This window comes from Ichthyophthirius multifiliis (genome assembly GCF_000220395.1).
Source record: "Ichthyophthirius multifiliis unplaced genomic scaffold scaff_1120509251176, whole genome shotgun sequence".
NCBI lineage: Eukaryota > Ciliophora > Oligohymenophorea > Hymenostomatida > Ichthyophthirius > Ichthyophthirius multifiliis.
In genome coordinates this window covers 1-17,205 of record NW_004086131.1, presented here as the reverse complement: position 1 = coordinate 17,205, position 17,205 = coordinate 1, and the positions used below count along the sequence as shown (strand labels likewise).

The following is a 17,205-nucleotide window of genomic DNA, read 5'->3' as shown; positions in this document are numbered from 1 at the left end:
TACCTTTATATTCAATATATTTCTTGAAAGCGCCTAGTCTATTGGAAATATGGTAATTTTATCAAATAATTTTTTGCCTGTAAAAACACCCTATATCGTATAGTTCTAAAGTGTACTGCATGTCATATATATTATTTATTTCGCTATATAACAGTCAAACCTTAATATATATATATATATATATATATATGTTTGTAATAAAATTTTAAAATATATAACTTTTTTTAAAAAAAAAACATTCAATATAAAGAAAAAATAAATATGAATATAGAACCTCAAATAAAAGCAACAGATATGGAAGAAGATATGGTTAAACGAGTAAAAGAAATATCATTATCAGCAATAAAAGACTTTAAATAAGAGAGATAAATAGCAAATTATATTAAATAAGTTTTTGATAAATAAGATGGATACGGTTGGAATTGCATTGTCGGAAGAAATTTCGGTTCACATATTGTTCATTAAACCAAAAAATATTGCTTTTTTTAAATAAATGAATTGCAATTACTTTTATGGAAAGCTTGAAAAAATAAAATAAATATATTTAATAATTTTATATTAATAGATATAATAAATTTTTTATAAAAAATATATTTTCATTTTGTTTTCTTAAATTTTAATAAATTTGTATAAATCAAAATAAACTATAAAAATTACAATACAAATGTTTTAAAGTAATTCTAATTTAGCTTATGCTGGATATATTTTAAGTAAAACAGTGCAAAGAAATTCATTAAGAAAAAATAATGCTAATTATAACGAATTTAAAGAAAAGAATATGACAATGTACATAAATAAGAAAGTAAGTAATACACGTTAAAAAGAAGGTAAAAAGCTAACCGCATAATAATTAAGAAATGGTATAGACTTATAGATAAAAGATAATTAAAATTATAATTTTAATCTAATAGCTAATTAATTAGAATAAAAGAAGAAATAAATATCAATGAAAGAGCTTTATAAAGAACATTAAAGCTAATAGAATGATCCTATATATAAACAAATGGAAGAAAAACTATTCTTAAGTAATTATAATGAAGATTTTATAATATTTTCTACATAAAATGAAGATCAGCATAAATAAAAGAATAAAAAAGAAAGAAGTGACTAATAAAAAAATTTAAGTTTTATTCTATCATAAAACATACTACCTTAAAAAATCGAAGAACTATATAAGGATTTCAAAAAAGTGCAATTAAAGAATAAATTAAATGAATTAAAAAGACAAAATGAAGATATGGAAATAATTTAAAGAAATATAAAAAATTAAAATAAATTACAAGAATATAATAAAGAATAATAAAAAAATAAAAGGATTCTTTCAAGAATATGCAAAAAAAGTTAATTTAATATATCTACTATTTTAAATATAGATAATAGTAATTATTTTATATTTATTTTTTTGTTTGAATTTATTTATTTATTATTAAGATGATATTTAATATAAAAAAATGGGGATAAAACTATAATTAATTAAAAATTTAAAGCTTTGGAATTATTTAATGAGTTTATTTAAGTAGAAGACAAAAAACAAAAGAAAAATATAATAAAAATTTATAAATAGACTAAAATTGATAATATTGGATAAGAGTTTTCAAAAGGTAAGCTCAAAATGCATGATATAAAACAAAAAACGAATTAACTTAATAAATAGAAACACAAATTTAAGAAAATGATAAGAAAAAAATGTTAAATTAAAAGTAAAAAAAAAAAAAAATAATATAATAAAAAAAATAATAAAGGTAATTTAAATAGCTTAAAATTTTAAAGAAATAAAGATAACCTATACAAACAAATTCTTTAATCTCCTACTTTTATCAAAAAAAGAAAGAAATATTCAAAAATCTACAAGAACGATTTGAAAAAAGTATAATTACAAACATTAGAAAGTAAATAAAGTTGGATAATGCAAATCATAAATTTTAAGATTATTCAATAATATGTTTAATTCGCCAAATGTATCTAATAAAATAAATAATTCACATGAAAATATTTATAATTCAACAAAATAAAATTCTAATGATAATACAAAATTAAATCTAAATCAAAAATCTATAATGATAAAATCTTAATATACTTAAAATAATTTTTTAAATAAATAATAAAAACATAAATTATATAAAAACTTAAGTAGCTTTGTTTAGAAATGTGATTATATTAAAAAAGAAGAATAGTAAGATAATCTTTTAATTAAAAAGTCTATTACATAATTAGAGAATAAATTCGATAAAGATTTAAAAAGAACATTAAATAATAAAGACATTGATTAAAATTCTAACTAAAATAAATTTCAGAACATAAGCTTTTAAGAGTTAAAAAAAAAAGCAGATTTTAAAAGAAATCTTATTTCTTTTGTTTTAGAGAAGGTAGAAAATTAAAGTAATATTTTAAGCAAATATAAATTGAAAAAAAAATCTCTTTTATTTTTTCAACAAATGTGTGATAAAAATGAATGATAATTTTATATATAAGATATATTATTTTAATATATTAATTATTTTTTATATTAATTAATTTTTGTTGTTCATATTTTTAATTTAATATATATTTAGCCTTTTATAATTAATATTAATTATTTTATATTAAATATATATTAGATTATTATTAATTAATTAATTTAAAATACTTTTATGTTTATATTTTTTTTTTAATTTATATTTATAATAATTTTAAAAATTTTATACACTATATTTATTAAAATTAACTTTATTAATTTTATTAAATTGTATATTTTATTAAAAAATTCAATATTTTTTTCTTTTATTAATATAATTATAATAAAAATTTATAATTTAATATTAATTATTATATATATTAATATTTATTATTATTTTAAAATATTTTCAAAAAATATAATACAAAGATTATATAAATAAATTAATATATATAAAATTTTAAATTTACATATAAATAATCATATTTTGTATTAATGTTGTAATTACCTATTTTTTATTTTATTATATTAGTTTTCTTTAGTTAAAATATTTTAATTATTTTATTTTAAAATAGAAACTTCATCTTCTTAATCATTTTTAATTTCTTATTAACTATCAGAATTTTTTTTATACATAAATTTTTCAAATTAGTTTTCATCATCCTATTCAGTTTTTGAAAAAAAATCTTCATTATTGAATTATTTATTTTTAGAATTTTACCCTGTAAAAAAAATAGATCTATTGAGAGGGACATGTTTGAAAGCTTATTTTTATTCATATAAAAAGTTTTGTTTTTATTATTAATTTTTTTTTATATTTTAGTTTGAATTTTAATTATTATCCTAAAATTAATTTTTATTATTATTATCTAAAATAAACGAATGCATTTAATAATCTTATGATTTTGTTTTACTTTTATGAAGTCTTTTTCGTTCGTTTATGTTTTAATTAATACTGTTTGTTAATTCTTCTTTTTTTTGATATTACTAAGTAAATAAGCATTCAGCAGTTTATTTTTTTTAATTTTCTTGTTTATTTATAAAGTCATCTATACTTTTATTGTTTAAACCACATAACCAATCTAATATATCACTATCATTATTATCATTTTGTTATTTGAACTTATTACTACTGTTATATTCCTTTTTTATACTTTAGTTTTGTTATGAAGATAAAGATTATTATTCGTTTTTAAATTATTAATTATTTTCTTAATCATTTTTATTGCTTATATTAATTATATTTTAGCTTGTATTTAGGAATAGTTTCTTCATTTATATATCTATTTACTTATATATATATCTTAATTAAAAAAATTTATTTATATTAAGAAAAAATAGCTTTTAAAATAATTTAAAATAAAAAAGCAAATGCTAAAAAATAGTATAGAAAAGAAAAATACAAAAAATATAAATATTTTATTTAATTTTGATTAATTTTATTTTAAATTAATATATATATATAAATAAAGAAAATTTGAAATTAATAAAAAAAAAAAAAACATATTTATTATTTTATATCTAAAATACAATTTTTTTATAAAAATTGAAAAAAATAATATATCCATATGTAGTATAAAATGTTTAATTAAAAAAATTTGATTCTTTTAATTATCATATAATTAAAAAAATTAGTTAAATTTGATAAATTTATTTATCTTTCTAATAAAAAATATAAATTAATTTACTATTCTAAAATATATTTAAAATAATTATTATAATATATAAAAAATAGTCATATTCTTATAACTCTTTTAGTAAGATTATATTCATCAACATTAAAACAAATTAAAGTAGAACATTCATCATCAAATCCTGCTCCTCCAAAAACACAAATATTTTTAGTAACAGGATCATATGACATACTTGATGCCATTCTTGGTTTAATAATTTTTTTTTTTTTTTCACTATCACTAATATCGAATTCATAAAATTTATAATTAGAAAGTGAAAATATTAAAAATTTGTCGAAAAATTCTAAACCATTAGTACCTCCGAAAATATAAATTAAATCATTAACTATTACTGACGTATGAGCACATAGTCCAAAAGGCATTTCTTTAAATTTTTTTATATGAAAGCTTTATAAATTAAGTGCATAAATTTCATTCTTAATTTTCTCATGTTCTCTTCCTCCAATAATAATTAGATATTTTTATTAATTTTCATTTTTTTGTTCTTCTATTTTTTATTCTTCTTCTTCTTATTCTTATACTTTTATTTTATATTATATAAAATTTATATATAACGTTTTTTTTACATTATTATGTTTCATTATTTTCTTCTTATTTATTATCAGATTCAATTTAATTTTCAAAAACTGCATTTTTATCATCAAACTCAATATTTACTTTAGTAATTTTCATTAAATTTTCATGTGGAATAGGTTATCCTTGAGAATTAGTTTCTTTAGTAAAATCACCAATATCTAATCCAACAATATTATTGTTTTTTTTTTTCTTTTTCTTTTTAGCTTTCAAATCACCGTTAGTTGTATAGAAATGGATACTATGCATTTCTAAACCTTTAAAATGATCATTAATATTTGAAATTTGAGCTTTTTTCCATTATTAAAGCCCTTAAAATATTATTATAAATAATTATTATATAAATAAAATAAAAAACCTAAATCATAAATAAATAAATCATTTAAAGGTTCTTAAGAGTCAGCGCCACCAAACAAAATTATTTAATTATCAATGTAATTATAACACATTGCACTCGAATTTCTTTCTGTAGGTTAATTTATATTTAATGTTTTTTATTATTTATTTATTTTTCGAATATTTGAATTTTCCTTTTCTTTTTTTTAAATTAAAAAATTATTTTATAGAAAAATAAAATAAAAACCTAAATCAAAATGTAAAAAATCATCATAATGTTTATTCTATTAAAAGTTCTATCCTCCAAATATATATATGTTATTATTATCTACTTTTGTTGAACAATGTCCTGTTCTTGGAGTAAATGGATTTAATGGCATTTCGATTTTTCGCCATTCACATTAATTATTTTCAACTAATTTTAGCTCCCATATATCACCAAATTCTTCTGATCTATTGCTACCTCCTTTTAATATAAAATAAACTTTTAATAAATCTAATTTAAATACCTATCAATATGAATTTATTTTCGCCTATATTATGTAGTGAAGAACCTGCCCTTTTTGATGGAAATCTGCAACTTTTTTTAAATTCAATAAAATTCATTAATTTTTATTATAAATATTTTTTTTATATATAAATATAAAAAATAATCTTAAATATTTTTTAAAAATTATTAAATTTTATAGATTTTAAAATATTAATATTTTCTTTTTATATAATTTATTATAAAATATATTTTTAAATCAAAAAAAAAAAAAATACAAAATATTAAAATATATATTTTAATAAAAATACATTATAATATAATATAATATAATATTTATAAAATATAATATTTTTGTGTCGTTTTTTTTTATTAAAAAAGAAGAAGAATAAAAAAAAAAACAAAAAAATCAATTATTTTGTTTAAATATTCCTTATTATTGAAAAAGAAGCTACTGATTAATAATTGGTGAATTCTAGTAGTTATTTTTGAGTTATTCAATATTATTACTAAGAGTTTGTTTTTAAAAAATATATCTTAACATAACACATGCATCTTAATTTTTTACGAAAAGTAAATTAGGTTAGTATTCTTAATTTTTTATCAGTTCATTAAAAGTGTAAATTATTCCCCAGGGATAAGGTTTTTCTATATACAACCTTTCAATAAGTAATCTTTTTATTTTTTTATTTAATTAAAATAATATTTTTTTTTTTATACTTTTATAATTATTCTTAAATATCACTAATATTACTTTCTAAAGATAATTATAATATAAAGTTAATATAGAAATGTGTAATATAATTAGGGAATCTTAATTGATCTAAAATAATGTTTAAAATAGCCTCATTCATATCTAATTAATGATTTTTTAATAAGTACAAGATAAGACTATATAAAGAATTATTCATATCCAGAAGACTTATTTAATCTTATTATTAATAACTATGTAAAGCTATTGTCAAAATAAAAATTTTTATTTCTTAAACATTTATTTTATCAAACAAAGCGACTAAATATAATTATTAAAAAATAAATATTATTATTTTTAATTTACTTTAATCTTTTTTCTTGAATTTGTTCCAAATATTAACAGGTATTTTCTCATTTTTAGTAATTGAATAATTCTTTATATCTTCTTTCATTTCTCTAATTGAGTTTTCATTTAATCTTTTCGAATAAACATTAATATTAGTTAATTTTAAATCTTCAATTTAATCCAACTTATTTTATTTAATAAAAAACAAAATAAATAAAAATAAACAAAAATTACAGGTTCAATAACATAAAAAGGATCAGGAGGTCTCATTGATTTTGGAAAAGCAGACAAAATAATATTCTTTATTTAAATGTACTTATTAGGGACAGATTCAATAAAATCATTAGAATATAAAGAAAGAAAATCAGGCCAATCATGAAGAATAACTAATAAGATTCTTACAATGCCTTTATAAAAGGTTTTTGCCAATTCTATATTTTGAGTAATATTTTCCATAACTTAGTTAAAGAAATCTAACATATCTAGTATTACTTAATAATATAATTCCCATTATTTATCCTATTTTATTTTAAAAAATAAAGAAAAGAAAATATATATTTACATTGTTAAGCATAATAGACATAAAATATCTATTGGAAACTAATTAAAGCCAAGAAAAGGCAAAACCTGGATAATAAAGTGGCTGAATTTAATGTAAAAGTTAATTAATGATAGAATAAATAGAAAAAATATCAGATTATTCAAAGTTGTATTCTTTTCTTTAGAAATCATATATTATATTAGTTAAAATTTTGAAAAAAGGTCTTTAGTTGAAAAGATAAATATTACTTTCATGATATTTTCGGAAAACAATTTCTATACTTTAGCTAATTAATTAGAAAATACGAGTTTTTTAAGTACTCTCTTAACTTATTTTTATTAAAACAGTTATTAATTTACAAAACTAATCGATATAACATGAATCTAGATAATCGATTTAATTTAATGAAGCATTATTTTTTTAACTATTTTACATTATATAAATTATTATTAAATATATATAAATAAATATTTACATTTATTTTAATGTATAATCTACACAAATATCAATTAAATAAACAAAAAAATTCTATAAATTTAAATTTTCCTCATCAAAGTCCTTAAATTAATTCAAAAATTAAGTTACTTAATCTTCTCCCGTAATATTAAGCCATTATATCATTTTTTTGAATACATTTACAAAAAATTCATTTTGTCCTTTATCTAAATCCTAATAATATTAAGTATATTCATTTAAGAACTTTGTAACAATTTCATTTTAAACAACATTTAAATTCAAAAAAGTTTAAAAATTAGAAAAGCCTTATAAATTAAAGTAAAAATATTTTAATTAACTAAAACGTTCCTTTACATTCACATTAACATCAGGTTTTTATGAAATTACGTTTTATAAAAATTAAATTAATTAATTAAACAATTAAATATTCCAATTTTATTATAAAATTTCTATTAAGCCATTTATTATACATATTAATACTTCATTTTTTTAATTTCTTTATATTAATTAAATTGAAATCTATTTTTTTTAATTTATTATAAAAATAAAAAACTAAATTAATATTTTGTACATCTTAATAATCTTAAATTGTTAAGCATTATTTTGTTAATAAAACATTTAAAATATAATATAATGTTGTATTGATTAATAATTCTAAAGGCGCTTTGTTAAAAATAATTTCTTTTATTTCTTAACCTAAGCTTATATTCTTTTTCTATGAAATCGTATTCAATATTTCAAATACTTCCCCAAAAAATTCTATTTTTTCTACGTTATCACATAAAAACATATTTATATATATTTATTCAGCTAATTAATAATATAAATCGTATTAAGGCAAGTATTTAAGCAAAAATTATTGGATATTAATAAGTTAATTTTTAAAGCTAAGATTCTATTCATTTTTAAGGACTTTATATATATTAAATATATTTATAATATTTTATAAAAAGTTACATTTTTTAAATGTTTCAATAATAACTTAAAGAAATTCTTAATTTTTATTATCAGAATTTAAATTAAAATTAAAGTTTTAACCTTTTTTTTTTAATTAAAAAGTCTAAAATAAAAAAAAAAATTAAATATATTTACTTGTTTAAGGCCATAATTTTTTAGGAATATTTTTAATAAATTTATAATAAGTTTCATCTACAAAATTTTCACCTTTAATTTTTGCAAGTTTTCTTTTTTCAAGTGCGGCTTGAATTTAAGAATCTTACTCAACATCTTCAAGTGCTTTTTTAAGTACAGCATTTTTAATTTAATTTTATCCATTATCGATATTATCAAGAACGGCTTAATTAATTATCTTTTCTTTTTCATCATCATTCATAGAGTTTCCAAATTATTAATCAAGAAATCCTTTAAGTACATTTTAAAAAAGCTATTTAAGTGGTTCTCTACAGGTAACTAAAGCCAATTAACTTGCAAGTTTTTAGACCATTGTACATATTCCTTTAATGAACACGTTTTCGTCACTTTCAATACAAAAATCTTTTAGTTTAATTTCTTTTGTAGCAATAAGGGCTATCACAACACTTCTTTAAATAACAGGATTTAATATTTCTTATATAGATTTTTCTAAAGAAGCTTAAATTAATTATTTAATATCTATTGAAAAATTTTATTATTATTAATAAATATTAGTATTATTATTGATTTATAAAGAAATATCATCATTATTATTTTGCAATATTTATCTATTATTATTACTTTCTAAATTATATAGCATAAATGTACAAGGTTCTAAATGTTATTATGATTCAATTTGAAGGTCTTTGAAAAATGTTTAAAGTTCTATTTTACACTACAATTTTATTTTTTTCAAGTTCTTTATTTCTTCCAATAAACTGAAAATTCTTCTTATCCAAACGTTATTTTAATATTAGAATATTTTTGACTCTTTACTATAAATTAATAACTTCCTTATTAATATAAGCACAATTTCTATTTTATCAGGATAGCTTTAGCTCAAAATAGCTTTCAAGTTCAAATATTTGGCAAAAATAGGTTTATTTCTTTTTATTGTGAGTTACCCAATCCAAGATCCTAAATTTTTTATGATATTTCGTTCATTTTAATTAGCCTAGACATTTGTATTTAACATCTTTTAGAGCAAGATTAAAGAATCCTTAATAATGAGTTTCATTAATGTCCTTTTACTAATCTTTTCAATAAGGTTAATATAATTACTTTAGTTTTCAGCTTCAATAGGTGCTCTTCTTAAAACTAAATGATTTGCAAACCATTTCATGTTGTTTTCATTTTCTAAATATTATTTTATTTCTTAAAGATATTTTTCAATAGTCTATTCAGTCATTGAATTCATGATAAAAGTAAGTTTCATTTTCGCTTATTCTTCAGCAGGAATCTATTGTAATTTATCTTCTTTTATTAATATTTCTTGTATTGACATTTATGAATAATCAATTTAATAATCAAATTTCCTTAAATTATAAAAGCCTACACCTCCTGAATATAACTTTGTAGCTGAAAGTGGATTAGAATCTTATTATTTTATTTATAATTAGGAAATATCTCCAAATTAAAGATTTAAATTTTGAGAATTTTACTGAATCATTTGATTTTAATAGAATTATTACTACTAAAGTAATAATTATTATTGTTATTGTTAATGTGATTGCTATTGTTGTTGTTATTATTATTGTGTTTATGATTGTTGTTATTATTATTATAGCTATTGTTATTATTATTATTGTAATTGTTATTATTATTATAGTTATTGCTATTATTATTGTTAACTTTATTGCTATTGTTATTATAATTGTATTTGTTATTATTATTGTGATTGTTATTATTATTACTATTGTTATTGTTAATGTTATTATTATTATTTTTATTATTATTATTATTATTATTATTATTACTATTATTATTATTATATTTATTAATTAACTGTTGTTGTAATGGTTTTAGATTATTATGATTAATATTATATGTTTATTTATTATTATTTTTTTTCGTTTTATATTATTTTTTACATTTGTTAGTTATTTTAGTTAATTTATTATTGTTATTATAAAGACTATTCTTCTTATTAAGCCTGTTCTAGTTTTTTTATTTAATTTTGTTAATTTATCTTTGTTTATTCTTGTTGATTTTTTTATGTCATTATTTAGGCTGGATCAAATTATTTGCTTGATTTTAATTGCAATTTTTTCTTGTTTTGGCTTTTTATTTGAGTAATTACGTCTTATCCTTCTTGATTTCTGTTTTGCTTTCCTTCTTATACTTACTTTTATTAATCATTTTTTATCTAATCACATTTCGTATATATTTCGTCTATATATTTTTAATCAACATTAAGCTTTACATTTCTTAATTTGCATTACTTTTTTTTTTTTTTTTTTTTTTTTTTTTTTAATTTACTTCTATTATTTTCATTAATAAATCCGGATTTTTTTAAACTAATAATGAATCAAATAACTAAACAATAAATTTAGGGTAATCAAAGAGCTTATCTTTCATTCCTTCAACAGCTTTAACACTAAATTCATTTTTTTTATTATTTTTCTTGCAATACTCTACAATTATATCCAATACAATACTTAAAGGTTTATTATTTATTAAACTTTTAGTAAAAAATATAAATAAATAATATTATAATAAACAAAAATACTCTGCATTAATAATAGCTCCAAATAACTAGCCTGTAAAAAGGAGTTCATTAAAAGGGTATTAGTCATGAAATTTGCATTCTTCGAGAAGCCCTGTGATCATACAAGCAAATACTTCATTATCTTCTTTAGATGGGGATGAATTTAAAATTTTAAGATTTTCGATAAACTCATCAATTGTTATTTCTTTAGAGTAAAGTTTTTGGAAATAAAAATTAGCTTTTTTTTCTATTTATTATACTTGAGGATCACTTCTTCCATTTAGTTAAGGGAAGCATTCAATAATAAACTAATATTATTCTTGCAATTTCATGCAGTTTTTTTCTGATAATTTATCAGGAGATTCTGTAAGTAAACTTTCGAAAATAATAGTAAGAATTTCTGGAGTAATTTAAGCTTTTTCAAGTGCATTTTCATAAAGCTCATAATTTACATTTCCGAACTAATATTTAGCATTAATTTCTTTTATTTAATTAATAAGATTATCCTCAATATAAGTCAATATTGCTTCAATAAAAGGATCTCCAACAGTTTTAATTCGTTCATTAATCCACTAGTCGAAATGAAGGAATTCTCTTTTTCCAGCAAGGATGCCTAAAGAAACAGCGAAGAAATAATCTTTACAATTTGTAAGTGAAATAAGCGAATCCTTTATGTATTAAGAAATATCCAAAATACGGGATATATTTAAACAAGTATTTTCTTTTTTATTATCATTTTTATAAAGTTCACACATGGCATTTATAAGTAACTCCTCATTATTTTTCCATATGGTTTCTAATATTTACACTGAGCTAGAATGATTTGAAAGATAATTTTAGAATAATTAACTTAGTAATTCGTTAAAGAATACATTTTCCTTTTTTACTCCTCTTATTAAAGATAAGCCTATTGTTAATATATCTATGGCTTTCTTTAATGGCAATTCAAATATTTATTTTACTTCTTCATAATAATCTTCACTCAAAATTAACAATTATTAAAGAATTTCTACACAAGCCCATAATTAAAGTATTGGAGGATTTAAAGTATTATACTTGTAATTTGGATTAAAATCCAAATTTATTTATTATTTTTGAATTTCATCCCAACGAAATAATTAAGGAGAAGGAAACTAAAGCAAATTATTAAAAAAAACAAGCTGGCTTTTTGAATTTTCCCATTTTTAAGTAAATATTTACGATGGCATTTCAAAATTTTTCATCTTGTTTATTATTTATAGGATAATAAAAAATTATTATAAACTTCCAATTGTTTCTAATAAAAAGTATTTTCTGTCCATTTATAAAACTACTTGTGTCCACTAAATATTTTAATTATTTATTTTTAAAAAAGATATTTTACATTTATGTTTGGATTTTTTTAGAATAAGAAATTTAAAAATATTTGAATATTCCAAACCCCTTTTTATTTGTTTTCTTCTTCTTTTATTACAGAATCTATACTAATATATTCCAAGCATTAATATGTTTCCTCGTTTGTAAAAAAAGTATAATCATTAAAAATTTAATTTAAAGCTTCTATATTTTAAGTTATTTATGGCCCGTTTTCTCTTAGAATTTCTAGAGGAAGATTCCCCAATTTATTTTCTTCTTCACTAGTTAATTCTTCTTATTGTTCTTTTTATTTTTATTGTTAAGAATTAGATTATTTTAAATATTATATTTGTTCTTGCATTTGCTTTTTTTAATATTTTTTTTTATTATATTAATATTATTTTTATAATATAATATAATATTTAGATATTTAATTTTTAATAATAAAGTATTATATAATATTCACTTTTAATTCAGGATTTGATCTTACTACTAATAATAAATCTTGTAGTGAATTTTCAGGCATAATCTAAGGCTTTTTAGTTATATAATATTCATTTAATTTATCTTTAAGTAAAGAAATTCCTAAAAAGTTAAAAATAAAATTTTATTTAAAAAAATAAAAAACAAAATATTTATACATATAAATAATTTTAAAAAAAAATACACATATATTTTTAAATTTTTTAATTATAAAATATTATTAATATATAATTATAAAAATAAAAAAAGAAAATATAATATAATACCTTCTTTAGCAATGAATTCATTAATAGAAATAGCTAAAGATAATGAAATAAAAATTTAAATTGCCAAACTAAGTTTCAAATATTCATATAAATTCTACACATAATTTATTAATATATTATGGCTAATCTCTTCTTATCCTTTTTCTTAATCTTCAAATAAAATTTTTATTAGTAAATCTGGAAGGTAATCTAAATAATCTTTTGATGAATTAAAAATAATTTCATGTAGTAATTAATTTAATAATTGCCCTTTTAAATCTGTTTTTTTTTTAAAGTCTATGCTTTTTAAAAGACTTAATAATAAATATTATTCTGCCTCAATTCCATTTTATTTAATTATCTTTTTATTGTTTAAGTTTTTATTTTTTTTAAAATAAATTAAAAAAAGAATATTATTTTTTTAACTTACCCCTAATATCTAATTCTTGGTTTAACTAAATGCTTTTTTAGAAGTTAATTAAGAAATTAAACCCTAAATTTAGTCTTAATAAGGTGTTTGCTTATAAAGTTGTTATTAAGATTTCTATAAATCAGGTTCTTTTTTTGGATTCATTTTTTTTCTTTTTCTATTTTTTTTTTTTAAGAAATGTGCTATTAACTAAAATATATTTAGTTAATTTTCTTTCGTTTCTAATTTTTTTTTTTTTTAATTTATTATATATTATTTATTTAATTTTTTTATTTAATTAACATTCTGTTTTTATTTTTCCTTAATTTTAAATTTTCTATTTATATATTTTTAATATTATATTATATATTTAATTTTCAAAAAATATATTTAACATTAATTTAAAATATAATTTATATCAAATTTTATATAATATTTTTTTATTCTATTAATTATTTTAAATTAATTATTCAGTGTTTTTTTATTTTTTTGTTAGTAACTAAATTATATAAAATATTTTCTTTAAATCTATAGTTATTTTTTTAAATAATTTTTAATATTAAATTTTGTTTTGTTTTTAATTTTCTAACTCCTATTTAAATTATAATTCTTTTTCAAATTAATTTAAATGTTTTAGCATATTCAATAACTTTTAATTTGATATTTCTTATAGTATATTCTTAATTAAAAATAAATATTTATATATAAATATATATATATATATATATATATATAAATTATAAACAATTTTTTATTTTTAAAAAAGATACTTTATTTATAAAGAAAATAAATTTCGATTATTTTTAGAATTCATAAAATTTCTCAAATCATTAACAGTATTTTCTAATTCAAAAATATATTTAAGATAATTTATTTAATATTATAAAAATTATTTATTAATTTTATTTACATTAAATAAAATATTTTTTTTATAAATCAAGATCATTTTTTATTTTTAAAATTTTCTTTTAAATTTCATAATATTTTATTATTATAATTAACTGCAGTTAATAAATTGAATCAAATATTTTCTTTATTTAGGATATCTTTTTATAACTTATAAAAAATCTATTTATTCATTAAAATAGTCTTATTTTATTTTAATTTAATGACATTTATTTAAAAAAAATATATAAAATCTTATACATGTAATTATAAAGAAAATATATGTAATGAAAAGTATTAAAATTTTCTAATATCTGCTTAAATAAATAATATACTTTTCTAAAATTCTAATTTTTCAGTAAAACCTAATCTAAATCTTAAGATATACAATAAAATATCTAGTTCTTAAACTTCACTATTTGATTTAAGGTATTTTTTAAGTTATTCTATTAATAATTAATTTCATTTTTATTATAAAAAATTTTAATCAGAATTTAATTACTTATTTTAATTTGCATAAATAAGTTCTAATTTCTATTATTTAAGTTTGCTATATTAAGATATTATGAATCTAGTCTGTTCTAATTCTTATGTTAAATTTGAAACCTTTATTTAAAAAATAAAAAAGCAATTCAAAGCAATTATTTAAAAATAACTTTGCTTTCTAATAATTTAACATATTTTTTTTCATCCATTTCTTTCACTTTCAATATTTTTCATAAATTTATTTTTTTATTAAAAATATATTTTTATCATTTATTCATTTATTCATTTATTTTTTAGTTTAATTATAATTTAAATTATAAGTTTAAATATTATTAAATCTGTTTTCTTAGGTTTGATCTTGTTAATTTTATTTTATATATTTTTATATTTAAAACCATAAGATAAAAATTACTATTTTTATTTAATTATTTTTAACGAAAAATATATTAATTTCTTATCTCTTTAAGTATTTCAGACTTATTATATTAGTCATTTTAAGAAATACTTAAATAAAAAACTTAATAATAAAAAAATTAATTGATAATAACAATATTTGAACAATTAAAACTAGTTCTTCCTTTCTTATTTATTGCATTATTAAATTAAGGAGCCTATTTTTTTATCTTAGTACTTTTCTGATTATATTTTATATTTAAATCTATATATATTCTCAAACTTTTTATATTGTAAAAATTAGCTTATTATAATAAATAAAAATAACTATTATATATAAATAATAAAAGTACTATTTCTTTTTATATATATACTTAATTAGTTTATGTATATGATACCTTAAAATTAATTATTTAATCCAAGAAAATTAATTGTTATATTGTTACTAAATCAGTTTTTATATATTTTTTTATGATTTTTATCTAAGTTTATTAATTAGTTCAATAAATTTTATAATATATCGTTTTTAAAATTTTAATTTTAAATTAAATTATTATTTTTACTGTTATATTTATAAAGTACCTAATTAACTAAACCATATTAATTTTTAAATTCTCTTAAATTAAAAATGTGTGTTTTATAAATATATATATTTTTTTTAATTTTTATATGCATATTAACAAATCCATTATTTCATTTTTGCTTTATCATTTATAATAATATGGTTTTTTTTATATATAACTATAGTTTATAGAAAGAAATTATTCTATTGTTAATAAAATCTTATTTTAACAGTATTTTTTTTATAAAATATTAAATAAATAAAAATTTATATTTTTTATAAAATATTTGAAATATTATTAGATTATCATCTATTATATTTATAATAGATTTATTCTTTAAAAAATACAAAATATGAAACTAACAAAGCCTATTGATATTTTTTTATAAACATATACCCATATGAAAATACACCTTTATTCAAGAAATGTTTGCATAATTGAGAAGTCCCTCTCATAAATTGAGATACATTCTCCACATTGAATTTTTTCTTTTAAAGAAGAATAGTTTCATTTTTAAGAATAAAATTATTGTAAGAACTCTATTAAATTTTTCATTTGAAAAAATTTTGACATTATTGACATCTTTTAAAAAATTTATATGCAATACAATATATTTTGTTTTTTTTTATATTATTGTTCAGAAAAAAATAAAAAAAATATAATATAATAATAAAAAATTAATTTTATGTTATAAACTGAAAAATATATTATTACTTTTAAAAAATAATAAATTTTTATTTATAAATTATGTATATATAAAATTATATTGAATACTATGATTTATTATTAATATATATAATTAACAATGTTGTTAAATAATGATAAATTAATGCATATATAAGAAAAAAATTAATTATTAAAATATTTAATAAAATAAATAAACATTAATTTAAAAGAAAAAATTATTTAATAATTTAATTAAAATAAAATAAATAAAAAAACATTTAATAATTTTTTTAAAAATAAATATATCTTAAAAATTCTAAATTAAAAAATAATAAATTTAAAAAAATATATATATTATAAAAATATTTTATTATAAATATTATATATATATATATATATATTACCAAAAATACTTTTTTAAAAATAGATACCTTAATAATAATACCTTTATAATTATCACTTAGTTATATTAAAATAATTTTTTTAGATATAAAAGATAGACTTAAGACTAAAATTTTAGTTATTTAACCAAAAAAACAGGCGTAATTATTAATTTTTTTT

At 16.6% G+C, this 17,205-nt stretch overlaps 5 protein-coding genes across 5 annotated transcripts, besides 25 other annotated features; 2 read left to right on the top strand and 3 right to left on the bottom strand. All coding sequences in view use genetic code 6, as the record gives it.

Moving 5' to 3' along the window:
• Positions 1-164: 164 nt before the first annotated feature.
• Positions 165-190: a microsatellite.
• A 30-nt stretch (positions 191-220) lies between these two features.
• Positions 221-525, top strand: IMG5_154340 (hypothetical protein; the record flags this gene model as incomplete). The annotated part of the gene is made up of 1 exon (XM_004030701.1): positions 221-525. The coding sequence occupies exon 1, from the start codon at positions 262-264 to the stop codon at positions 523-525; it is 264 nt and encodes an 87-aa protein (XP_004030749.1). The 5' UTR covers positions 221-261.
• A 253-nt stretch (positions 526-778) lies between these two features.
• Positions 779-1,676, top strand: IMG5_154330 (hypothetical protein; the record flags this gene model as incomplete). The annotated part of the gene is made up of 2 exons (XM_004030700.1): positions 779-1,379; positions 1,432-1,676. 2 exons carry the CDS (start codon positions 779-781, stop codon positions 1,674-1,676), a joined length of 846 nt encoding a protein of 281 aa, XP_004030748.1.
• An 800-nt stretch (positions 1,677-2,476) lies between these two features.
• Positions 2,477-2,519: a microsatellite.
• A 266-nt stretch (positions 2,520-2,785) lies between these two features.
• Positions 2,786-2,831: a microsatellite.
• A 1,338-nt stretch (positions 2,832-4,169) lies between these two features.
• On the bottom strand, positions 4,170-5,417 carry IMG5_154320 (kelch motif family protein, putative; the record flags this gene model as incomplete). The annotated part of the gene is made up of 3 exons (XM_004030699.1): positions 4,170-4,648; positions 4,695-5,012; positions 5,060-5,417. The coding sequence occupies 3 exons, from the start codon at positions 5,415-5,417 to the stop codon at positions 4,170-4,172; spliced, it is 1,155 nt and encodes a 384-aa protein (XP_004030747.1).
• Positions 4,603-4,645: a microsatellite.
• Positions 5,020-5,049: a microsatellite.
• A 420-nt stretch (positions 5,418-5,837) lies between the features above and the next one.
• Positions 5,838-5,876: a microsatellite.
• Positions 5,838-5,878: a microsatellite.
• A 951-nt stretch (positions 5,879-6,829) lies between these two features.
• Positions 6,830-7,655, bottom strand: IMG5_154310 (hypothetical protein; the record flags this gene model as incomplete). Its single annotated transcript, XM_004030698.1, has 2 exons — positions 6,830-7,082; positions 7,126-7,655. 2 exons carry the CDS (start codon positions 7,653-7,655, stop codon positions 6,830-6,832), a joined length of 783 nt encoding a protein of 260 aa, XP_004030746.1.
• Positions 7,530-7,569: a microsatellite.
• A 386-nt stretch (positions 7,656-8,041) lies between the features above and the next one.
• Positions 8,042-12,479, bottom strand: IMG5_154300 (hypothetical protein; the record flags this gene model as incomplete). Its single annotated transcript, XM_004030697.1, has 4 exons — positions 8,042-9,948; positions 10,030-10,447; positions 10,909-11,152; positions 11,201-12,479. Coding segments are annotated over 4 exons (3,846 nt in total), but the record flags the coding sequence as incomplete, so codon positions are not given.
• Positions 9,173-9,219: a microsatellite.
• Positions 10,177-10,463: a microsatellite.
• Positions 10,181-10,443: a microsatellite.
• Positions 10,206-10,461: a microsatellite.
• Positions 10,217-10,463: a microsatellite.
• Positions 10,241-10,462: a microsatellite.
• Positions 10,403-10,471: a microsatellite.
• Positions 10,914-10,943: a microsatellite.
• Positions 12,480-12,884: 405 nt separating the features above from the next.
• Positions 12,885-12,931: a microsatellite.
• Positions 12,932-13,976: 1,045 nt separating this feature from the next.
• Positions 13,977-14,023: a microsatellite.
• Positions 14,024-14,341: 318 nt separating this feature from the next.
• Positions 14,342-14,393: a microsatellite.
• Positions 14,346-14,386: a microsatellite.
• Positions 14,394-15,284: 891 nt separating the features above from the next.
• Positions 15,285-15,313: a microsatellite.
• A 4-nt stretch (positions 15,314-15,317) lies between these two features.
• Positions 15,318-15,350: a microsatellite.
• A 180-nt stretch (positions 15,351-15,530) lies between these two features.
• Positions 15,531-15,560: a microsatellite.
• A 149-nt stretch (positions 15,561-15,709) lies between these two features.
• Positions 15,710-15,759: a microsatellite.
• A 1,226-nt stretch (positions 15,760-16,985) lies between these two features.
• Positions 16,986-17,021: a microsatellite.
• Positions 17,022-17,205: the final 184 nt, after the last annotated feature.